Raw genomic sequence first — 26,693 nt, 5'->3', positions numbered from 1 at the left:
TATGTCTCACCAAACAAAGAATATCAATAAGGAGATACAAATTATACAAAATGAACCAAATAGAAATTCTGAAGTTGCAAGTATGATTTCTGAAATGAAAAATTCATTAGAAGGTCCTAACAGCAGATGTGAATTAGAAAAAAAAATCAACAAATGTAAAGGCAGGTTAATTAAGATTATCCAGTCTGAGGAACAGAAAGAAAGAAATAGAGCTTCAAAGACCTATATGACATCAACAAGCTTACTAACACGGGGGTCCCAAGGGGAAAGGATAGAGAGGAAGGAGCTAGATAAATATTTAACAAAATAATGGTCCAATCTTCCTAAACTTGATTAAAAACATTAATCTACATATCCAAGAAGCTCCACAAATTCCAAGCAAGATAAACTCAAAGATATGACCACCTAAACACATCATAAGTCAAACTGGCAAACGCCAAAGGTAAAGCAAATGTTGAAAGTAGCAAGAGAAAATCAATTCAACATGTACACATGGTCCTCAATAAGGTTAACAGTTGGTTTCACATCAGTAACCATGCAGACATGAAGCCAGTGGGATGACATATTCAAATTGTAAAAGAAAAAGACTGTCAACCAGTAATTCTATATCCAGCAAAACTACCCTTTAAACAGAAGAAAAGTTATTCCTAGGTAAACAAAAACTTAGACAATTTGTTGCTAGTAGACCTTTTCTATGAGAGATACTAAAGGGATTCCATCAGGCTGAAATGCAAGGACACTAGAGAGTAACTTAAGTCCAAACAGAGGAAAAAAGAGCACCGGTAAAGGTAACTCTCTCTATATATAAATATAAAAGACATTATAAACATATTTTTGATTGTATTATCTTCTTCTATCTGATTTTAAAGTGCATACATCAATAATTATATTACTTGCTGATAGGCTGATAATGTATGCAGATGTAATATGTTTGAAATAATAGTATAAAGGTATGGGGTAGGAATAGAGGTATACTGAAGCAAAGTTTTTGTATATTGTTAAAATTATGTTGACATTAACTTAAACTAGATTTTTAAAATTTAAGATGGTATCTGTAATCCTAGGGTAACCACTTAGAAAATAATTCAGGAAAACACAGTAAAGGAACAACAAAAGAATTAAAATGGTGTACTAGACAATATTTCACACAAAAGAAGGCAGTAATGGAGAAACAGAAGAACAAAAAAAGATAAAAGACATATAGAAAACACAAAGTGTTAGATGACAATCCTTTATGAGTAATTATGTTAATGGTAAATAGAATAAACACGTCAATCAAAAGGCAGATTGTTTGAATGTATTAAAAAAATATGATCCAACTGTATGCATTCTACAACAGAAACACTTCAGATTCAAAGACACAAATAGGGTGAAAGTAAAAGAATGGAAAAAGATATGTCATGCAAAAAAAAAAAAAAAAAAGACATTAGACTGAAAAAAACTATTTCTAAGTACATAAAAGAAAAAGGATGTATAGTTGACCCTTGAACAACATGGGTTTGAACTGCACAGGCCCATTTATACTTGAACGTGGGTTTAAACTTATGTATGCATAAGTGGACCCAGGCAGTTCAAACCCATGTTGTTTAAGGGTCAACTGTACATGATCCGTGGTTAGTTGCATCCGCAGATGTAAGGATATGGAGGACTAACTATGGGACTTGAGCATCTGCAGATTTTGGTATCCTTGGCAGGCCTCAGAACCAATCCCCCATGGATATCAAGGGATGACTGTATATATAATACATATATATATAAAAGAAAAAGAATGTATACTCATATGTAAATATACATATATTCACATGTATATATAAATTCAAACTTCACAGGGTAGGAAATCCAGAAGTCTAGTGACATGAGAAAAAGATCAAATTCATTAGAAATCAGGCAAATACAACTTAGAACAAAGAGATATTGTTTATTACCAACAACGCAGTGGCAAAAATGTTTAAGTTTTATAGCCTTCATATTCCATTGGTCTGGAGAGACAGTGGCACAACCACTTTGGAGGACAATTCAGAAATAACCCTAAGACATTATGACCTGCATTTCTGTATGACCTTTGTTTCTGTGTACACACACTTAAAAAACCCTTGCCTGTGTATATAAGATATGAACAAAGATGTTCACTAAAGTTCCCTACTGAAAACTTTGGAAACAACCAAATGACCATCAAAAGGGGAATGGCTAAAGAATATGCATAACTTCAGGGCTTCCCTGGTGGCGCAGTGGTTGAGAATCTGCCTGCCAATGCAGGGGACACGGGTTCGAGCCCTGGTCTGGGAAGATCCCACATGCCGCGGAGCAACTGGGCCCGTGAGCCACAACTCCTGAGCCTGCGCGTCTGGAGCCTGTGCTCCGCAACAAGAGAGGCCGCGATAGTGAGAGGCCCGCGCACCGCGATGAAGAGGGGCCCCCACTTGCCACAACTAGAGAAAGCCTTCGCACAGAAACGAAGACCCAACACAGCCAAAAATAAATTAATTAATAAAAAAAAAAAAAAAAAAAAAGAATATGCATAACTTCATAAAATACAATAATCAAAAGTAGTTCAAAACTAATTACACTGTATGTATCTATATGCATATAATCTTGAAACATTACTACATGGAGAAAAAATTACCAAGTAAGTGTGATATAATTAACATAAAAATTCATATAAGGTAATACTCTATTTTTAATACAGGAAAAAAACCTATATATATATATGTTTAAATATATGGAAAAGATCTGGAAGAATGTACTCCAAATTCCTAACAGATTATAGACTAATGGTCAAAGGGGGTTTTACCTGTAATACTCTAATTCTTTAAAAAGAATATATTAATATATGAGTTGTATAATTTAGAAAATACTTAAAATGTACAAATTTCCTAACTGGAATATTGGTAATATCCTGTGACTCTCTGGACAGATCTCTGGATATATTTTCCATGCTACAAAGCATTGATGTGCACTGTGCAGCTTCCATAAAAGGAGTTTGACAATAGATAAAAAAGTATTCCTTCACATGTGATGGAAATCATATCATAACAATATCTTCCATGTTTTATTTTTGGCAAAAGTGTAATCAGAAAATTATAATAATTCTATAGTGGTATTCTACAGTGGTATTACTGAGAAAAAAGGTTTTAAGAGCATTATATCTCCGTTTTCTTTTATTACCCAGCACTTCTAAGGAAAAGAAAGCAAATACTTGGCATCAAAATCAATCTAAATGAAATTTAAAAGATTACTGTTTTTGGCTGTGCTATTAAAAGAAAACTAATATTGGAACTGTAATTTAATAAAAGCATATACATACATGTGCAAATGTCAGAAGTCTGATATTTTATCCTAATTGAAAGAATAAAAAGTCTTCCAGAATAGAAGAAAAAATAAAAAGTCTTCCAGAATAGAAGAAAGAAAAGATTCAGTACCATTAATGCTTTACTTTTCTGGTTTAAATTATTAGTGAATCCTCCAGAGAATATTTAAATGTTATGCCCACATGTTAAGAAATTTGAGTAAGAAGGAAAGTAATAAAGAGCTGGAAAATAAGTGCATTCCTAAGCTTGATATAAATAATTTTGGCTTACCCCTCTATGATAATAAATTTAAAAATCATATTTCACAATAATAATTCTACTTTAAATATTTATAGATAAGTCTATAAATTCAAGTCTATAAATTCTACCATTCAATAGTAGTTCTTCCAAGTTATCAGGATTTCGAGCAAGCTGTAGGATCAAGGCAGAACCCCGAACCTTGTCAGGAATATCTTCATATAATAATTCAATGTACTCATCCATGTCATTAATGTTAGCAACTTCATCAATCTGAAACAAAGGAAGAGGAAGGAAGTACTCTAAAAGAATAATGCTCAACAGAGCCAATGTCAAAGGAATGGTATTCTGTGATCAATAAACTGCCCCTGATTGTAAGAGACAAGTTTTCAAAGGACTTACAGTTGCCATCTTTTTGTAGAGGGGGAAATTAGACCTTTGGGTGATAGGACTCCTGAGTGAAAGTAGTCATAAACCATATGATAAAATGGGATGTACATAAACTCTAAAACTGGCCTATTTATATTGATAAAGTATCTTAAATGTAATGCAAAATAGTATCTACCATAATAAATTAAACATACTTTAAAACATAGTACAATAAGAATATTTAAAACATTTCACAACTTATTTATCAAAATAAATTATGTCTAAAAGACACATCCAATAATTTTTACCTTTATTAAATACTGATTTTCTACCTTTTTCAGGTACTTTAAGTTCAACCATTTTTTAAAATTCCACATTTGTTTAATGTGATTGCATGAATTATTGATGGTAAAAAGCAATACCTTAGAATCAATTCTCTATTAGATAAAAATAGTCTTACCTCCATTCCTTCAAAAGGAGGTGGATCTTTAGGCTTGCTTGATTTTTCTTTTTTTTCTGTAAAAAGATTTTTTTCTTATGAGAAGAACAACGTTTTAAGGTTTCTGGGTAATTTTTATTTTCAGCAGCTGAGTTTAATTCTAGCTAAGTTGGGGATCTTCAAATGGGTAATTTATGAAATAACCTTTTTTCCAATGTATAAAAAATGCTCATCTATAATGCATTTGTTCTAATAAGGATATCACGGAGAGTATAATAAAATCTATAAATAATCTCCAAGTTATGTTAGGTAGCAATTTAAACTCCCTCTTTGGCTAACATTTTAGGTATGTAAATAGCCAGACTCTCCAACAAGAAGCAAAATACTCCATTTTAAGTTTTCTTTCTTTTCCTAATTCACATTTAAGGTAAGAATAGGAAAATCAATAAGGCAAAGAAAAACTAATGAGTTGAGTAATATAAAAACTAAAATAAAAATTAACAAAGGAAAAGGAAAAGAAATAACTTGGATAAAGTTAAAAGGCTAAAATACGGTTGCTGATTTTTTAAACAAAATTAGGATCATAAATTAAAAGGCAAATGTTTAATATTTGTGTTAATTTAATCCTCACTTGTTCCCAAATGAATTAAAGAGGTATTCAAAGGTGTTGAACACAACTTTGAGTCATTTTTTATGTTGAATTATTTGATTCACAGCAGAACTTCATTTTGTAAAAAAGAATTATCAAAAATGCTTCACTGCTCTGATCTGGGTCAAAAACCTAAGCAATGAATGCACATTAAAATAAGTTCAAGTAGTATCAAACTTTTGATTCTATAATTAGCAAATGTTTTACATATAATAGGAATTAGCCCTGATTGTTTTCAGAGGAAGGTAGCCGTTACGGACAAAGTTATGTTTTCTTAACAGCTAGATTTTTCCTCAAACAGATAATTTACTATGACACTGATTTTAATTAAGCAAAGAAAAAAAAATACTTATAGTAAAGAATCACATAATCAAATAACTATTATTGTTTTGTTTCAACCACTTTTAGGGCTAGGTTTCTGCCTTTGAAATAGTGAATATCAAGTAAAAAAGAAAGAAAATGGAATAGTTTTTAAAAATAAGTGTACATATACTATAGTATAGCATTTCATATATGCCTCCAAACATTAATATCCATATAGAGAAACATATTGATTTGAATTAATTTATCTACTTATGATAACATGAAAATTTCCTCATATTCCTCTAATTTCTGGGGAAGGAGGTGAGAAGACTGATTTACTCTGAAAACTCAGTGAAAGGGTTTTCATTCGTTTAAAGATATTTTATTACAAATGCCCTCGTAATTATATTAATTTAGTATTAGGAAAGATCAATTTTATCTATATTGTACAACCTACAGTAAGTACACACACATCTTAAAAAAGCATAGAATTTATTTTTCTCACTTACTTATTGAAGCTATCTCTCATCATTTAGTAACACTGTTAACAGGAATATTGTATCAAAAAATAGTTAATAAAATTTTTGATAATATTTTCCTTATAGCACTTATTATTAACAATTAATAGGTATACACTGAATGCCAGCTATGTAGTTGGAAACAATCAAATTCAAAATGCTCATTTTTGCTTTTAAATAAATTCACAGCTATTCAATTCATTCAACACACATATATTGATCATATAAAGTGTGTTAGATACTATATACAGCAACAATTAATGAAAGTATATATTAGGCACAAGGCATTTTATTTGCTGTGGATGGAGAGAGAAGACTGTTTAATCTGAAAAAAGTCCAAATGAATTTTCTCTTTCATTTTTCTATTTAATACAATCAAAACTTAAGTATAAGTTATTTCAAGGGTACCATATTTTAGAACTCACCAATGATAAAAGAAAGATGTATGTAAACTTAATAAATACTATGAAATGGAATAACTAACCATTGAATAATCTGAGATGACTTTCCATTCAAATGTCTGTACTCTCGTTTTGTTTTGGGTTTGGATTATTTGAAAATGTCTTCTATAAATAATCAACTGCTTAGCTCTAATATTTTAATGGCTTGGTTCTTTTATGAGGTAATTAAAGATAGAAGAATGGTAACAACAAAGACGTTTAGGAATGAAAAGGTAATGTTTTCCTAACAAAGATTCACAAAACTTATGCATATGACATATATTTTAACATTTAAGTAAGTAATCCATTCAAATTATCAATTAAATGTCAATAAAAAATTTAGAAAATATAAATCTAGTTGCTGGGGTAGAGAAAACAGGTTTTCTGCTCCCAATTTTCTCCTTTTATTATTCTAGAATCAATATGATATTTGCTTTTTTACTCTTTATTTCAGCACATGTGTACACACACAGTATGAAATAGATCATTTTGGAGGCATCTAACATAAAGCTTGGCATGTAGGAAACTAGTATGTTTCTTTATTCTTTCATTCACTTACTTAGAGCACTGGCAAAAGAAAACTCACCATTCAAATATCAAAAGTACAAACCATAGTCAAACAACTCTGGTTTTGCATTAAAAAGTTAGGAATTCTTCTGCTTACCTTTTCCTGACGCTGAATCACGGCGGTTCTGGAGATAGTACAACAGCTGTTCTACCTCATTTAGCTTTGAGGGATGAATGAGTTTACATTCTTCAACCACCTTTCGTGCCAGGGAAGTTATATCTGTGTTGGCATTGAGACTCTTAAGACGAATACTGCAGGCATATCAGAATTTTCCAACTCAGGTATTATTAAAGTAAGTGATAACTTAAACAATACTTCTTTTAAATAATTTACAAAACATTTAAATGTACCTAACATAGTCTCTTTTAGTAAAATATAATAAAGTATTAGATATAATTAGGCTTAGAAAAAAATGCAAAGCAATGATTTTCCTTGAGCTGGACAAATGAGATAACAAAAGGAATGGTAAAATCTACATCTGACTCTTCTAGGCAGGATAGCATATCCAGAGAGCTTGTTTTTAAAGTCTTTCTGATATCACATCAAGTTTTTAGTTATTATTAGATGTGAAAATCCATACTGCCAAAAATAAATCATTTTCTTGACCATATTCACAGTCATTTTCTTTTCAGTTAGGGGCAAGACACAATATTAATATATTTGGATTCAATTGTTCTGATGGAAATTATATAGAAGACAGAAGAAAACAAAGTAGGATGCATTTTAAGATCTATATGAGTAATGCTGAGGAACAAATAAATATAGTTATACCTGTTAGTATATTAAAAAAAAAAAAACATGTTCTCCCTCCTTTTTAATTTAATCCAGGAGATTCACTGGAAGGTCAATAAGAAAAGGTTGTTCAAAATCTGGAAACAACTACCAATTTACGTGGATTCATGGCACCAAAGAAAGCTATAAGGACATAAAATTAGGTTCAGGGAAAAGACTCAAACTGGTGGCAAAAGATTCTTGCAAAGCAGATGCATTCATGAAAAGCTTAGATTCAAAAAGAGAAACATAAGAAAGCAGCCACTATGTTGAAATACTTCTTAGTGAAGATGGCCAATTTTTGGAGAGACTCAAGGTATTAGAGGCAACAGGGACAGAGACCTCAGAAAAATGTCCTGCACTCAGCATCTGTGAAATCATTATTCAGATACAGATGATCTCTCCTGAAACAAGTCTAGTAAAGTGATCTGAATACTGTTCACAGCTTTATAGTCATCCTCGAATCTGGTCCTCTTGGGATTCTATAAGCTACCTAATAGCCTTTAATAAATTCCTTTTATGCTTGAATTTTCTAGAGTGGCTTCTAGTGTCTGTAACAAGAACCCTAGCAATACTCTGTCCCTTTATTTTAATTTTTCTCTAATTTATTTGGCTGTTTAAGTTCCTACCTTTTAAATCTTTTAAACTGTTGAATATTTTTGTATAACTTTAGCTGCACATCAGAAAGCAGAGATATAAAGGAGAGTCCATTCAGAGAAAAACTCTCAAAAGACATCTCCATGTTTAATTTTAACAAGAAACTGGGAAATCTTGAGTTTCCATAAATCTGATTGAGAAGAAGCACAACAGAAACTCTATAAACATGTATTTTTGAAATTTTCCTACTAGTTTTTTTTAGAGCAGTTTTAGGTTTACAGAAAATCTGTGCTGAAAGTACAGAGCTACCATATATGTCCCCACTACCCTCCCCCAGTACAGTTTCTTCTATTATTACCATCTTGTGATAGTGTGGTAACTTTGTCACAACTGATGAATCACTACTGATATATTATTAACTAAAGTCTACAGTTTACATTGAGGTTCACTCTTTGTATTGTATAGTTCTGTGCACTTGGACAAATGCATAATTTCATGTATCCACCATTAAAGTAGCATACAAAATAGTTTTGCTACCCTAAAAATGCCCTGTGCTCCACATATTCTCCCCTCCCACCCCCAAACTCCTGACAACTTCTAATCTATTTTTACTTTAGTTTTGCCTTTTCTAGATGGTCATACAGTTGGAATCATACAGTATATAGCTTTTCCAGTCTGGCTTCTTTCATTTAGCAATATTCATTTAGGTTCCTCTATGTCTTTTCATAGCTTGATGGTTGATTTCTTTTTAGTGCGGAATAGTACTTGACTACATGGATGCAACACAGTTTGTTTACCCATTTGCCTACTGAAGGATATCTTGGTTGCTTACAATTGTTGACAGTTATAAATAAAGCTGCTATAAACATTCATGTGCAGGTTTCTGTGTGGAAATACATTTTCAACTCATTTGGGTTAATATCTAGGAGCACAGCTGTTGGATCATATGGTAAGTGTATGTTTAGCTTTGTAAGAAACTGCCAAAATGACTTCCAAAGTAGCTGTACCATTTTGTATTTCCACCAGCAATGAGTGAGTTCCTGTTGCTCTACTTCCTCACCAGCATCTGGTGCTATCAGTGTTTTAGACTTTACACATTTTAATAGGTGCGTAGTAGTATCTTGATTTAATAAAGCAGATTTTTTCTATCTTTTTTAAGATTTATTTTCTACCAATATATATATTAGCAATCTGATTCATCATCTTCTTTCCATCCAAGTAATAGAAAGATTCTCTTCTGTTAGTGTGTACATCTCTCTCCTAAATCCTTCCCTTGTTAAAAGAGACAAAGAAAAAATATGTAGGACTAGAATTTTTAGAAAATGTCAGCTGTATGTTTACTGATTATTTCTAAAATCAAAAAATAGGCCCCCTTCATTAGGCAGCCCATGCCTATTAGTAATACCAAAAACTCATACCAAAAAATGCCCATATTATTTTTGGACCATAACCATAGATTTCTCATAATGAAATGTTCAGAAAACTGGGACTCTGTTGAAGGTGGGCTTACACATTCCTTTATCCGATAAGGGAGAATGAAATACATGTCTTCTGGACCTGAGCCATAGCACTGACTACCACAAATTAATGACAGTTTCATTTCACACCGATCTCAATGTATATGAGTGTCCCCCTCAAAACCCTCACCCCCAGCTGCCACCATTGATAAATCCTCTTAAACTATCAACAAACCATATTCTCCTTTTGGTCCCACAATATGATTCCTCTCCAAATCTTGAGCAGCCAGGTTGAATACCACAAAGTTGGGTTACAGAGGTTTTTCCCATACTGATGTTTAAATCCACTTACACTAGCCAGTTGGTAGTAACTCTTTCCAGGTGGCTCTCTAGTGAATGTACCCCTTGTCTAGAAAGCCTACAGATTTTCAAACAATAACAACATTCTCACTTAATTTTAATTGAATAAGGCTACTGACTACACTATTAAGAACTAAAAACTAAATTTCTCTCATGAAATGTGGATGCATGAGGTTCTAATGGCAAAGACCCCTAATCTGCTAGCTTTTCTATGGAAGTCAAATTAATAAAATCTTAAGAGATGTTACTTTCTCAAAATGTACAAAATTTAGGCAGCAATCACAAACACACAAATGGAAGAAAGTGTGAGAGAACACAAAAAACTGTGAGCACGTGAGTTAAAATCTACAGTGTAGGTATGTATGTGTGCATGTGTATATCTCTTCAATCTAGTGGATTATCCAAAGACTCATTTATTTTTAATGAATTATCTGTGTGATTTAGTCTTTTAACCCAAATAAGCAGAGAGACTACAGATCTTAATAAGACAGTAGGTAGCTTCTCTTTTCAGGTTGCTATACAATAAAGTTTCCTAACTGAAACACCATAAAAATTTGGGGCCAAATAATTTTTTGTTTGTAAGTGCCTATCTTATGCATTGTAGGATGTTTCGCAGCACCCCAGCCTCTATCCACTAGATACCAACAGCACCCTCCAGTTATGACAACCAAAATGTCTCCAGGTATTGCCAAATGTCCCCTGGGGGAAAAATCCTAACCAGCTGAGAACCACTGCTATATATTTAAAATACAGTGCTGTTCAGTGTGCTAAATACTAAATACTATCACATGCACTTATAGCATCCTGAATATACTTAATACCACCAAAACACACTAACTTTTTAACTAGTTCCCAAATCAAAATTATCTATGGGGGGAAGAAAGTTGGGAAAGAATACTAGGTGATCTCAGACCCTCTCTACTTCCACAAAACTACAGAAGGAGCGCAAGATCATCGCCAGCACAACTGAAGACTAACGAAAAAGGCCAGTTCCCAAGGGACTCCTGAAAGTACTATGAAAGCAGGAAGAAAAGTGTGTAGAACACTGGGAGATCTAAGCTCAATTCATTTAGACAGAAAATGCTTGTCCTATTACTAATATCTTTCACAGCGCTAGATTTTTAAGGGATGAATTCAAGGTACATGCCCCATTTGTGAATTCTGGATGTCATATCACTTTCTGTAATTCCAGGGAAGAAAGAACAACACAGGATCCCCTAAAATACAAATTTCCTAAATTAAGCTAAAAAGCCCTATATAAACAAATCTTTTATAGTTGATTTCACAAGTTATATTCTATTATATGCATTTACTAAATGGGATAAATAAGAATAGGCATTTTTCATTAGGTTCCAATTATGCTCACATAAACATGATTTTCTCTGGAATATACTCTGTATTTATAATTTAATATAGTCTCCACTTCACTGAGATAATGTATGTCTGTAAGAACGCCATAATCATTTATCATCTATGCAAGTTTAAATAACATCAGATTTCTATAAAGTTTACTACTTTCAAATGTGCACAAATGAAGAAAACTTACATTTTTTGGCATTCCTTTCGTTCTCCCAACATGGGATCCCCCATTTCTCCAAGAATGGTAGCTTCCACTTCATATTGAACAATGAGTGCTTTTTCTGATGGATGTACATCAATATTTCCTCCTTTAACTTTCCTATTAATATAAAATAAAAACAGGCATAGCTACATTAAAAGCTCACAAAACATCCAAGGTTTTTATCTAGTTCCTAGTTCCAAAAACACGTGGGCTGGATTAACATATGCATTTAAATCAGATTTACTCTTGACTTGGACCAAGAAATAACTCTTTTTCTCCAACTCTGTAAACTCTGTACTGTACGTGTAATTCTTGGTCTTGCAGAAAGTACCTTTATGAATAGCTCTGAGAAAAAATACATTTACCCAAAGAATCATGCATAATAGCCAGTGAATAAAACAAACAATTAAGATGGTTTTGGAGAGAATAACCTCAACCAAAAGTCAGCAATTCAAAACCAAAGGCAGTTACCCCAAAACTTATATTTAAAAAAAAAATCAACTGCCCAATAATTAGCCCATTAACTGTATCACAGAATGACATGAATTATCTAAACTGCAAAATAGTATTGATTATGTATTATCTTACATAATTATATAAATTGAATTAGTACCTAAATCACTCTTCAAATCACACACAAGTTGTGTAACAAAAAAGCATTTACAGGTTATAGTCTATAGTCACATATCTCAAATTATAGTGCCATCAGTAGTTTCAATAGAAAGATTGTATATACTTTGTCCCCAGACCCCTAAAGTTATAGAACAAATATTTTTAATTGAAGTATAGTTGCCTTATAATATTATATTGGTTTCAAGTGTACAACATAGTGATTTTATATTTTTACTTTGGCTATAATCCCTGTGCTGTACATTACATCCTTGTAACTTATTTTATACCTAGCTGTTTGCACCTGCTAATCCCCCTTCACCTATTTTGGCCCTCACCCTACACCTCTCCCTTCTGGGGACCACTAGTTTGCTATCTGTATCTCAGAGTCTGTTTCCGTGTTGTTATATTCGTTCATTTGTTTTATTTTTATATTTTACATATAAGTGAAAACATACAGTATTTGTCTTTCTCTGCCTGACTTATTCCACTAAGCATAATATCTTCCAGGTCCATCCATGTTGCCACAATAACGAATTAATCACTATTTATTATTGCCCACTTTAGGATCTGATAAAATGAGTTTTATTAAAGGAGATTAAGCAATGGAAACAGCACAATTTCCCACTGTAGTCAGAGCCAGCTAGCTGGCTAGTGAGGTCTTTTAGCCTAATGGGAAGGAATAGAAATATGACAACACCTTAAATTCCAATAATCAGAAACTCAAAGCTTTTCCTTCAGTTAGGAATAATTGGCTTATTATGCATATTTTCAATGTAATTTTTAAATTTTTTTTTCACCAGAATTCTTTATTACAACAAGGGTAAGGCTCTTCAGTCTGTATTAGGACAATGATTAAGAGTCAAGTATAGAGACAGAGTAGGAAATTAAATATACAGAAGCTAGAGTCTAGGTAGGTCAGCAACTAAACTGACAGTTAAGACATACAGAACAAAGCCTATAAAGAATAAAAGCAAAAACAGGTAGGCCAGTAAAAAACAGGGAGTTGGGAAATTAGATATATACACACATATTAAAGAGAATGGTACAGCTTCCAAAAGATAAGATAAATGCATACAAGTTCAGGCTAGCAGTCAAAAGCTAGAGAAACCACAGGAATCAAGAGAGTAAGTAAGAGAGCTAAAAACCAAATGAAATATAGCATTAAAGACACTATTTAATTATAAAGAGAACTAGTTATTTGCTTCCTGATGAAATGGAGAGCAACCCCAGTACTGAACTTCTTATATAGGAGAGGGTAACTGTATCCAATTGAAGAGAATCATAAGGATGAAATGTAAGTGCAGATCCTAAGAGTAACCTCATACCAACACTTTCAAAGAGGGTCTTCCACATAATAACAACTGACAGAAAAGCATAATTGTTATCCTCTGGCCTGATATTTTGCCTTTCTCCAAAGAAATCAAATAGTTCAAAGAACCTCACTATTCCTTTTCAGCTTTCGTTTGCTTTTTTTTTTTCTGTATGTGCCTTTTAAAGAAGTTAATTAATTTTATAATATTTATTTTTTATTGCTAATACAATTTATGCTTACTGTAGAAAAAACAGAACACAGAAATTAGCAAAGAGAAAAAATAAACTGAAAAAGTTAGAAGAAACCAATTGTTACCATTTAGCACATACACATCCAGACATTTTTCTACCTATATGTAGATAATATATAATGAGAGAACGTCAGCTCTAGAATTTCTTTAAAGAAGAGGCTTAAGGGTAGCAATCTGGTAGGGTTAAAACTACATTTGAATAGCAATTTACATAAGATTGACACAAGTATTAAATGTTTATATCATTGTGGGGGCTGATGGAGATTATGGGATGGATAAACCCCTTCCCTGTTCCCCTTGGCACTGCCACTGAATATATAAAATACACATATTACAAACTAAGCTCATATTATATATACTGTGTGTAACATACTTTCCAAAATTACTATATAATGACTTTAAAAGAATACTTTGCCTTTAGAACTTCATAGAGTCAAATACTAGATACTCCATTTGTCAAACACCTTGATTCTTTATTTCTAACTTACATAGCATGAAATTTACAAGATTCCCTTACAAAACATTCAAAACCATTTGCAGGACACTTGGTTGATTTACAAAGTAGTTCTCTAAAGGCTCAAAACATTTTGTAATTCAGTTACTCTATATTTATGAATGATATAAATATTTTTAAATTGACAAACATGGTTTCAAATTCTATTTTGGCTGGTAAAATATTCCAGCTTTTTGGACACAATTATGAATTATGTCTACATGCAACCTGTGACAAGTACACATCTGCTGTTGATAGCTGATTTAGTATGAAAAATTGCTTTTACCATAGCAATGTGCCTCATCAAAATTTATACTTGTATTATCACCACAAAATGAATAATTTTATCTTAAATGCTATACTTCTAAACTGAATTTAACATGGCATTCATAACACTGTCAGATATTTAGCAATTGAGACAATTAACTTCAAATGTTTTATTTGGAATCCATGAATCAGGTGAGAAATAATTTAGCCCATTGTTAGAATTAACTGATTTACTATTTGTAGCATCTTATGACACTGATATTAAACTGATATCTTTTAACTGTCTGCAAATTTCTTGTACTAATGGAGCCTTCTTAATAACAGGTCTACTTCACCTTTTTTTTTTTTTTTAACCTGCACAAGAAAACTGGAACCAAAAATGTGCTAAATTGATTTAGAAAAAGTTTTGCTTTTTTAATCTCAATATGAAGTGAAGTCATGCTTCACAGACTGATATAAGATATACCTTTCTTTATCTACATGTGATAATTGTCACCTTCAGGCAGAGTATTCTTAATTACTAACTTCTAAAGTACATCCTGATGTTTCTAGACTTCATGTGGTCGATGATATCATTATGATCCCTACAACAGATAACAAATGCTGACTAACACTGTGCTCCATATTCATTATCAATTTCCTAGAGAAACAAAATTTAGCCCTTAATTTTTCATTAAACAGGTTTTTTTTTTAAAATTATTGCTGTCAAAAGAGCTTATTACAGGTTTGTGTTCAAGACTGTGATGTAGGAGGTTCCTGAACTCACCTCCTCCCATAGACGCACTGAGTCTATACCACCTATGAAACAATTTCCTCTGAATGCTCCCCTGCCCCCACCTTGGGACTTCCCTCGTGGTCCAGTGGTTAAGACTCCATGCTCCCAATGCAGGGAGCTCCCAATGCAGGGGAAGCCCACACGCTGCAACTAAAAAACAAAAAAAAAAAAAACAAAAAAACCCAAAAAACCCAAACTAGCTGAGCAATGCCCACAAATTGAGCAAACAAGAAAACCCACACTGAAGCAAATAAGAGAGACTGAGACACAATCTTGCCATAAACCCCACCTCTGGTGTGGAGACCCACAACTGGTCAAAAACTCACACCTGAGCTGCTACTTGAGGAATGAAGGATTTGAACCCTACATCTTGCACCCACCTTTTAAGACCTACACCTGAGAGACAAGCCCCCAAAACATCTAGCTTCCATGAGACCCCAGTGGCTATAGCAAAACAGTGAAACAGTTCTTAAAGGGCTTGCACATGCAAGCTCACCTACCCTAAAGCCTAGTGCAGAGGCAACTGACTAAAAAGCACCTAGACTTTCTGTTAAAAAGGATTATTTGTTTATCTTAAAGGGTCGGCCTGAGGGGCCAGCATCTAATTTAACATATGAGTCTACTGAAATACTCAGGATGGAGGCTGGCAGGTTCCATCTTTATGCTCTCCAGATCACCAGTATCTCCCAGAAAAGAGCTTGTACTGCTGTCTTCTGGTGTCCTGATTATTGCAGCTGCTGCCCAGGGGACACCTCTAGATGACCTGACTCTGGTGGCCATCAGGGCTTACGTTCCCAGGTCCCACAGGACCATAACAGAGAGAGGGAGTTCTTAACTGGCTACCACTCCCAGGGCACAGCAGAGAGGCAACAGACTGAGGCAACCAATCTTTCTATGAAAGAGATCTGTTAGCTTATCTTCATAGCTGTGGACTTAGGGGCAGGCTTCTAATTAAACACATCTAAAGGCTGACTGTCATCCTCTCCAGAGACCTGGGAGAGCAGATGCTATCTTTGCGCTCTCCCTCTGTCCCACTCCAGAGCACTAGTATATCCTGGAGGAGAGCTTGTACACTTACCTGGTGCCCCAGTTTTTGTGGCTGCCACCCCGGTGATCACCTGGTTCTGGTGGCCACTGGGGCTTGTATTCATGAGTTCAAAGAGACATTAGTGAAAGAAAAAAAACAGTTATTAACGGTTATCACCCCAGGACTCAGCTCAGAGGGAGCACTAAAAATAAAGTAGGCTACTTGGACAATCACTAAGGTCTGAAAGACAACCAAGAGCTAGGCATGGTTGAATAAAAAGGTTCATCTCCTAAACAAGACCACTCCTTTCAGAATGGGAGGGGTGGCTGTTTTATCTAATGCATAGAAACCAACACAGAGTCAAGGAAAATGAAGAAACAGAGGAATGTGTTTCAAGAAAGAACAAGATAAAACCTCAGAAAAAGACCATAATAAAACAGAGATAAATGATGTATACGATAAAGAGTTAAAAGTAATGATCATAAAGATGCTTGCTAAGTTCAGGGGAAGAATGGATGAACAAAGTGAGAATTTCAACAGAAATAGAAAATATAAAAGTACCAAATGGAAGTCACAGAGTTGAAGAACACAATAATTGAACTTAAAGATACAACAAAGGGCTTCAACAGTAGACTTGATGAAGTAGAGGAAAGGATCAGTGAACTCAAAGACAGGGCAACGGAACACACCCAGAGAAGCAAAAAGAACAAAAAAGGGGTGAAGACAGCTTAAGGGATTTATAAGCTAACATCAAGCAGACCAACATTTGCAATAGAGGGGTCCTAGAAGGAGAAGAGAAAGGGGCAGAAAACTTTTTAGGGGCAGAAAACTTATTTGAAGAAATAATGGCTGAAAGCTCCATTAACCTGAAGAAAGAAACAGACATCCAGATCCAGGAAGCCCAGAGAGTTCCAAAAAAAGATGAATCCAAAGACAGCCACAACAAGACACATTATAATTAAAGTGTCAAAAGTCAAAGGAGAGAATCTTAAAAAAACAGTAAGAGAAAAACAACTTGTTGCGTACAAGGGAACCCCCATAAGACTACCAGCAGATTTTTCAGCAGAAATTTTGCAGGCCAGAAGTAGCAAAATATATTCAAAGTGCTGAGAGGAAAAACCTGCCAACCAGTTTTTAGTCTACACAGCCAAGTTCTCCTACTGAATTGAAGGAGAGATAGTTTTCCAGGAAAACTTATGAAAATATAAATCTCACTGGTAAAGGTAAATATGTAGTAAAACTCAGAATAATCTAAAATGTTGTAAAGGTGGTAGGTTGATCACTTATAAAGCTAGCATGAAAGTTAAGAGATAAAGTAGTAAAAATAACTATAACTACAAAAATTTGTTAAAGACACAAGATAAAAAAAAATGTAAATGGTGACATCAAAAACATAAAATGAGGGGAGAGTAAAAATGTAGAGCTTTAGAATGTGTTCAATATTAGGGTGTTAACAAGTTGAAATAGACTGTTATAAGTGTTTTTATATAAGCCTCATGGTAACCACAAAGCAAAAACCTATAGTAGATACACAAAAGATAAAGAAATCTAATGACACTAGAGAAAATCTGCAAATCACAAATGAAGAGAGCAAGAGAAGGAGGAACAGAGGAATTACAAAACAGCCAGAAAACAATGAACAAAATGACAATAAGTACCTACCTATCAATCATTACTTTGAATGTAAATGGACTAAATTCTCCAATCAAAAGATACAGAGTGGATAAATGGATAAAAAAACATGACCCATCTATATGCTGCCTACAAGAGACTCACTTCAAATGCAAATATACACTCAGATTGAATGAAGGAATGGAAAAACGTATTCCATAAAAATGGAAATCAAAAGAAAGATGGGGTAGCTATATTTATGTTGGGCAAAATAGACTTTAAGATAAAGACTGTAATAAGAGACAAAGAAGGGTATTATATGATAATACAGGGGTCAATCCAATAAGAAAATAAAACATTTGTAAATATTTATATGCCCAAAATAGGAGCACTTAAATATATAAAGAAAATATTAAAAGACCTAAAGGCAGAAATACACAGCAAACCAATAGTAGGAAGAGACTTTAATACCTCACTTTCATCAATGAATAGATTACCTAGACAGAAATTCAATAAGGAAACATTGGCCTTAAATGACACATTAGACCAAATGAACTTAACAAACATAAACAGAACATTCCACCCAAAGGAACAGAATACACATTCTTCTCAAGTGCTCATAAAACAGTCTTAAGGATAGATCATATGTTAGGCCACAAAACAAGTTTTAATATTTTTAAGAAGACTGCAATCATATCAAGTATCTTTTCCAACCACAATAGTATGAGACTAAGAATTAATTACAAGAAGAAACTGGAAAATTCACACATAAAGATTCATCACATACTACTGAACAACCAATGTGTCAAAGAAGAAATCAATACCTTTAAACAAGTAAAGGTGGAAATACAACACACCAAAACTTAAAGGATGCAGAAAAGTAGTTCTAAGAGGGAAGTTCATAGAGATAAATGCCTACATCAAGAGACAAAAAAATGATCTTAAATAAACAATCTAACTTTACATCTTAAGCAACTGGAGAAAAAATAACAAACAAAGCCCAGAGTTAGTAAAAGGTAGGAAATAACAAGGATTAGAAGGGAAATAAATGAAATAGATACTATAAAGACAACAGGAAAGATCAATAAAACTAAGAGGTGGTTCTCTGAAAACGTAAATAAAATTGACAAACCTTTAGCTAGGCTAACCAAGAAAAAAAGAGAGGACTCAAACACAGGCGTACCTTGCAGATATTGCAGGTTCAGTTCCAGATCACTGCAATAAGGTGAGTATCATTATAAAGCAAGTCATGTGAATTTTTTGGTTTCCCAGTGCACATAAATGTTATGTTTACACTATACTGTGATATACTAAGTGTGCAATAGCATTATGTTTAAAAATCAATGTACATACCTTATTTTTAAAAATATTTATTTCTAAAAAATGCTAAGCAGCTGTGCCTTCAGCAAGATATAATCTTTTGCAATAGTAACATCAGTGATAACTGATCACAAATCACCATAACAAATATAGTAATAATGAAAAAATTTGAAATATTGGGAGAATTACCAAATGTGACAGAGACAAGAAGTGAACAAATACTGTTGGAACAATGGCACCAATAGACTTGCTTGGCTCAGGGTTGCCACAAACATTAATTTATAAAGAATGCAATATCTGCAAAGTGCAATAAAGCAAAATTCAATAAAACGAGGTATGCCCATAAATAAAATCAGAAATAAAAGAGGAGACATTACAATTGTTACCACAGAAATATAAAAGATCTCAAGAAACTACTATTAAAAATTATACTCCAACAAATTAGACAACATAGAAGAAATGGATAAATTCCTAGAAATATACAACCTCCCAAGACTGAATCATGAAGAAACAGAAAATCAGAACAGACTGATTCCTAATAAGGAGATTAAATCAGTAGTCCAAACCTCCCAAAAAAAGCCCAGGACCAGATGGCTTCATGGGTGAATTCTACCAAATACTGGAAGAATTAACACCAATCCTTTTCAAACTCTTCTCAAAAACTGAAGAGGAAGGAACACTCCCAAACTCATTTAATGAGGCCAGCATTACTATTACATCAAAACCAGACAAAGACACCAAAAAAAACCCAAAAAAACAAACCTGATGAATACAGATGCAAAAATCCTCAACAAAATGCTAGAAAACTGAATTCAACAATACTGTAAAACAACAATCATACGCCATTATCAAGTGGAATTTATTCCAGAGATGTGAGGGTGGTTCAACAAACACAAATCAATCAGTGTGATACACCACAAACAAAATGAAGGGTAAAAGTCATATAATATCATCTCAATAAATGTGGGAGAAGCATTTGACAAAATTCAACATAGATTTATGATAAAAACTCTCAACGAAGTAGGTATAGAGGGACGAAACTCAACACAATATAGACCGTATATGACAGGCCCACAGCTAACATTATACTTATGGGTGAAATATTGAAAGCTTTTCCTGAAAGATCAACAACAAGGCAAGGATGCCAACTCTTGCTACTTCTATTCAACATAGTATTGGAAGTGGTAGCCAAAGTAATTGGGCAAGAAAAAGAAATGAAAAGTATCCAAATCAGAAAGGAATAAATAAAGCCATCACTATTTGCACATGACATGATATTATATAAAAAAAATCCTAAAGACTCCACCAAAAAACTGTTAGAATAAACAAATTCAGTAAAGTTGCAGGATACAAAATCAATGTATATAAATAAGTTGCATTTCCTTACACTAATATGAACTACCAGAAAGAAAAATTAAGAAAACAATCTCATTTACAAACGCATCAAAAAGAATAAAATACCTAAGAAATAAATTTAACCAAGGATATGAAAGACCTGTATATTGAAAACCATAAGACAATAATGGAATAAACTGAAAAAGATGCAAATAAATGGAAAGATATTCCATGCTTATGAACTGGAAGAATTAAAATTGTTAAAATGTCCATACTATCCAAAGCAATCTAAAGATTTAATGCAATTCCTATCAAATTCTCAATGGCATTTTTCACAGAAATAGAACAAAAAAATCCTAAAATTTGTACAGAACCACAAAAGAGCCTGAATAGCCAAAACAATCTTGAGAAAGAAGAACAAAGTTGGCAGCATCATGCATCCTGATTTTAATCTATATTACAAAGCTACAGTAATCAAAACAGTATGATATTGGCATAAAAACAGACACACAGATCAATAGAAAAAATAGAGAGCCCAGAAATAAACCCACACATATATGGCCAATTAATTTATGACAGAGGAGCCAAGAGTATACACCTGGGAAAAGACAGTCCTTTCAATAAACAGTGTTGAGAAAACCAGATGGCCATATGCAAAAGAACAAAACTGTACCGTTATCTTACACCATACACACAAATCAACTCAAAATGGATTAAAGCCTTGAATGTAAGACCTGAAACCATAAAATTCCTAGAAGAAAACATAGGCAGTAAGCTCTGCCTTTGGTCTTGGTGATGATTTTTTGGATCTGACACCAAAAACTAAGGCAACAAAAGCAAAAATAAACTACTGGTACTACATCAAACCAAAAAGCTTCTACACAGCAAAGAAAACCATCAACAAAATTAAAACACAACCTACCAAATGGGAGAAAATATTTGCAAATCATATAGCTGATAAGGGATTAATATCCAAAATATATATAAGGAACTCATATAACTCAATAGCAAAAAACCAATCTAAGAAAAAAATAGGCAGAGGATCTGAACAGACATTTTTCCAAAGAATATATACAGATGGGCAACAGGTACATTACATGAAAAGGTGTTCAACATTACTAATCATCAGAAATTTAAAATCAAAATTGCAATATCACCTCACACCTGTTAGAATGGTTATTATCAGAAAGTCAAGAAATAACAAGTGCTGGAGAGGATGTGAAGAAAAGAGAAGCCTGTGAACTGTTGGTGGGAATTTATATTCGTTCAGCCACTATGGAAAACAGTGTGGAAATTTCTCAAAAAAATTGAAAATTGAACTTCCATATGATCCAGCAATTCTGTTCTGGGTATTTATCCAAAAGAAATGAAAACACTAACTCAAAAAGATATATGTACCTCCATGTTCACTGCAGCATTATTTACGATAGCTAAGACATGGAAGCACCTTAAGTGTCAATCAATGGATGAATGGATAAAATATATGTATATCTGTGTATACACCCACACCCCCCCCACACACACTGTAATATTATTTAGCCATAAAAAAGAAGAAAATTTTGTCATTTGCAACAACATGAATAGACCTTAGGGCAATGTGCTAAGTAAAATAAGTCAGAGATAGAAAAACAAATACCATATGATCTCACTATTTATTTTTATCTAAAAATAAAGCAAAACAAACAAAACCTGAACTCACAAATACAGATAACAAATTGGTGGTTGCCAAAGGTGGGAAGTGGGTGAAGTGGGTGAAGTAGGTGAAGCTGGTAAAAAGGTATAAACTTCCAGCTATAAAATAAATAAGTCCTGGGATTGTTATGTACAGCATGGTGACTATGGTTAATAATACTATATTGTATATATGAAAAACTGCTAAGCGAGTAAATCTTAAAAGTCTCATCACGAGAAAAGAAAAGTGACTGTATAGTGATGGATGTTAACTAGACTTACTGTGGTAATCATTTGGCAATATATACAAATACTGGATCGTTATGTTGTACAACTGAAACTAATATAATGGTATATATCAATTATATCTCAATTTAAAAAAAGATTTCAACTCAATGACCTAATTTTACACCTTGAGGAACTAGAAAAAGAGCAAACTAAACAACAAGCTAGTAGAAGGGAGGAAATAATAAAGATAAAGACAGAGATAAAAGAAATAGAGAATAGAAAATAGAGGAAATCAAAAAATTAAAAGTTGGTTCTTTGAAAAGATCAACAAAATTGACAAACCTTTAGTTAAACTAAGAAAAAAAGAGAGAAGACTCAAATTACTAGAATTGGAAATTAAAGTAGGACATTATTACTATTATCTCTGACCTCATAGAAATAAAAAAAAAAAATACTATGAACTACTGTAAGCCAACAAAGTAGATAACCTAGATGAAATGGACAAACTCCTAGAAATTCACAAACTACCAAAACTGACTCAAAAGAAATAGAAATTCTGAATTCCCCCAAAATAAGAGATTGAATCAGTGATCAAAACCTTCCCAACAGAGTCCAAAACCAGATAGTTTCACTGGTGAATTCTACCAAATTAACACCAATCCTTCTCAAACTCCTCCAAAAACTAGAAAAAGAGGGAACACTTCCTAATTCATTCTATGAGGCCAGCATTACCCTGATACCAAAGAAAGACAAAGATGCCATAAAAACAGAATATACTTTTGAATATAATTTATGAATATCCTTTATGAATATTGATGCAAAAATTCTTACCCTTCTGAAGCTTATAGACCAGCAGGAAAGACAAACAATAACAATAAAATAGTAAGAGTGGGAAAAGACAAGGTATTAGGTATCATGGAAGCTAGCAGGTATATCTGACCTGGATGGCAGATTGTGGGGTGGGAAAGGGCAGCTCAGGAAATACCTTCTAGAAAAAGTGACATTTAAGCTAAAACAGGTAAGATGAAGAGTTAGCTGGATAAAGAACAAGGCAAGTACCAGGCAATGGGAAGGACACTTGGGGTCTAACACTGAAACACACAGGGATCTAAAAGAAGTTATTTCTGTAAGGCTGAAGTATAGAATTGTTGGGGACAGGAGAGGAGCAGAGAGAGATGAAGCTGAAAAGGTTGGTGCTCTAACTCTAAGAGCAATGGAAAGCCATCAGACAGTTTTAAGAGGCAAAAAAAAAAAAACAAAACCTACTAGATTAACTGTCTATTTATTTGTGTGCATATCTGACTGAGGATATGAACTGTGTCTAATCATTTCCGCAGTGATCAGAACAATGCTAGGCATGGACTAAGTATTTGGTAAGTATGTATTAAGCACTATTGAATCAAAACACTAATGGGTAGCAGAACAAAAAATGAAACCTGATTTTTGATTCTATAATCTATTACACATGTAAACATATAGAGACTATAGATTCCTCAGTGATAGCTACAATGAAACCACTGAAATTAAATAATTAAAATTAGAATGAATCAATTAAATTGAAAACACACTGCCCTCTTGTTAAAAACAAAATAATAAAAGTAAAAATATTACAAAAGGAATGAATATATGTAATTACTATCAAAGAATCAATCATTAAAATGGAATGTTCTGTCATATCATAAGCCATCGGGCCTATATGATTATATGTGGGATGCACATTTCTAAACTGAAAGCAGGCAATGCAAACTACTTATATTGTCAAAATTAGACAAAATTGAGACGTGTATATTTCAGCCTTTCCAGATTCTGACCTTATTTTACTTCAAACATTATAGTGACTCATCTGATTTTTTTGTTGAACTCCACATAATTTAGCTTTAGAAGTAAGCAATAGGTTGAGAATTACAAGTCACAGGATGCCTAAGGGACCACAGGATACCAGAATCCTAAGAAAAACTATTTTCTGGCACAACTATATTACATGAAAATAAGCTAATGGTGTAATAGCGACTCTTTGCCCTAGAACAACCTTGATTTTAAAGTTGAAGGAGAATTTCTTGTTTTCTTCTTTCACCAAATTTTCAATCAAGATATTTTAAATGACCGATGTAAGTAAAATGCAATGAGGAAATAAATGCTGACTATATACTTGTTATGATTACATATTCTTTTTTGAAATTTTTACTGATAAGCTCTGGTTATGTAACAATTTCAGATATATTTCTATAAAATGGGACAGGCAGGCAATATATGCTTCAGGCCTGCAAAGACAGCGAATACAGTTGGTTGCTTGATTGATTTTACAATAATTTCAATCCCTTTTAAGAGTCTATTAAAGGTTAGATCTTTCTGTGATGATCAGGGCCCTGCCAAGCTGGGATAAATACATTCAGTAAAAGTGTACTATGAATTGAAATGATGACACCACCTTACATGCATGTTTTATCTTTTTAAAACATTTTCATATTTGGTCCTTGTACCTATCATAAAGTAATACTTGCCCCATTTTTAGATAAGGAAACTGAGTCCAAAAGAATACATGTGACTTTCTAGGGTATTTACACAATCAGTAGCAGGGACTTAGCTAAAAATGGAGACTCCTAATTAAAATATTTTTTTGCATTGGATCACTGCTAACTCTTGGTCCAGTGAGAGGTATTCTTTTTATGAGGGATGATCTTATCTTTGACCTGAGTCAAATAAATAATCCCAACAGATTACATTTTTCTTTAAGGAGTAATTGATACTACAAATATTTTTAAACTAAAGAAATGATGGCCTGTTTCACGTCAAGCTCCTGAACAAACCTCTTGATAATTACGAACCTCCTACAAAAATTATACTGTATACATGGCAGTGAAATGGATGAGGAAAGCAGAAATAAACTGGAAAGCAACATCTCAATCCAGTCTCCCATTAATTAAAAGCCACCACTTCTTTCCCCTTCATTTCAAAACCCCATGGCAGTGAACCCCAAATTGGAGACATAGGACAGAGGCGCCAGAAGACTTCAGTTCCAGGCTCCCACAGGATTTATCTATTAAAGGAAAATGGAGAGTCGGAGTATCGGGGAAAAATAGGAAGACGCGGTTTACTCCGCCCTTCGCTCCTCTACTCTCAACAATGTAATGTAGCAAGGAAACCATCTGCAATGCTGTCAGGACCCCGCTGAGTCAGGTAAGAGGCTGGAGAAACCCGCACCCCCTAAAGGCCCCTTCCTCTTTTTAATTCACCTTTCCCCCCCTCCCTTTCCGTGATTTCTCCCCTGTCTCCCACCCCTCTTCTAAGCTTTGCCCAGTGACATTTCACGGCCAACCCAAGAACCTTTTAAGAATAACCTCAGGGTCCGGGCAAGGAGGGTAGGACCGAGCCTTGGGGGGTCGTCACCTTTTGAGGTATCTGGCGTCCTCCCCCTGCATGGCGGCGGCGACGGCGGCGTGGGGAGGATGGGGATGTCTGAGAGAGGCCGGCGGGGCTATTTCCGGGGACGCTGGCCAAAGTACCCCACACCCAAAGGCGATGACAGTCCTGAGGCCTGCAAGGCGGGGCAGCTACAGCGCTCTGGTTACCAGGGTGAAGCCGCCGGCTCCTCCCACGGCTCCTAGGCCCCAAAACGCTGGCGCTGCCCAGACCCGCCCAGAGCGGCCTGTATGAGCTCCGCCTCAAAGCGCATGCGCCTGCTCCGCGGCGTCAATACGCGCAGGCTCAGTATGCGGCGCTGGCCTTTGGGACTAATCTGACGCACCCTGGAGCGGAACGTGAAGGTATTTGCCGCAGATTTCAGCGCGCGTGGTTAAGGAGGGGCTCCGTGGTCACCGCCCCCTTGAGGATGGGAATTGAAAGAGTCATCCCGGTCAGTCGAATTGATATTTCAGGTCCTTCGCTTGAAAAGAGGGAAAGGAATTCCGTTAACCTTTTAATTAGAGAATGCTCTAGAGCAGTCAAGCCCTCGGCTGGTAACCTGTAAAGAAAGGTTTGTTATTTGGGGCACTGTAGGAAAGGAACTGCACTGATTGCACTGAGAAGCTGGAACTTGTGCAGATAGGCTGACCCTTACGAAATGAATACAATTAATATCAACTTTGATCGAGGGGCAAATCTCTCACTTCCATTTTGGTATCCTAAATCTAGAATGCACCCCTGCCCCGCACACACACACACACAGCTACTGAAATTACAACACCTAAACTAACTATCCCTAACTCGGGGTACGGT

General features: G+C 34.2%; 2 protein-coding genes across 12 annotated transcripts in view; one reads left to right on the top strand and one right to left on the bottom strand.

Annotated features, from left to right (window-relative positions):
* The window catches only part of KIFAP3 (kinesin associated protein 3), a 167,291-nt gene extending 141,111 nt beyond the window's left edge, over positions 1-26,180 (bottom strand). The window contains exons 1-5 of one of the 2 annotated variants that reach the window (XM_082383822.1): positions 25,866-26,180; positions 11,563-11,694; positions 6,928-7,082; positions 4,375-4,430; positions 3,677-3,818 (exon numbers count right to left, since the gene is read on the bottom strand). In XM_082383822.1, the coding sequence (XP_082239948.1) occupies positions 3,677-3,818; positions 4,375-4,430; positions 6,928-7,082; positions 11,563-11,694; positions 25,866-25,897 (517 nt within the window). In that variant the 5' untranslated portion in view covers positions 25,898-26,180. The remainder of the gene's footprint in view (positions 1-3,676; positions 3,819-4,374; positions 4,431-6,927; positions 7,083-11,562; positions 11,695-25,865) is intronic. The other variant, XM_082383823.1, reaches the window with a different exon arrangement.
* Positions 26,181-26,207: 27 nt separating this feature from the next.
* LOC309634446 (uncharacterized protein) overlaps positions 26,208-26,693 on the top strand; it is a 284,447-nt gene continuing 283,961 nt past the window's right edge. For all 10 annotated transcript variants that reach the window (XR_014248105.1, XR_014248106.1, XR_014248107.1 and 7 more), the window contains exon 1: positions 26,208-26,331. The gene's annotated coding sequence lies outside the window, so the exon portion shown is untranslated. The remainder of the gene's footprint in view (positions 26,332-26,693) is intronic.

Source organism: Balaenoptera borealis (assembly GCF_965194805.1).
Source record: "Balaenoptera borealis genome assembly, chromosome: 1".
Classification (NCBI taxonomy): Eukaryota; Metazoa; Chordata; class Mammalia; order Artiodactyla; family Balaenopteridae; genus Balaenoptera; species Balaenoptera borealis.
This window is presented reverse-complemented; position numbering and strand designations above follow the sequence as displayed.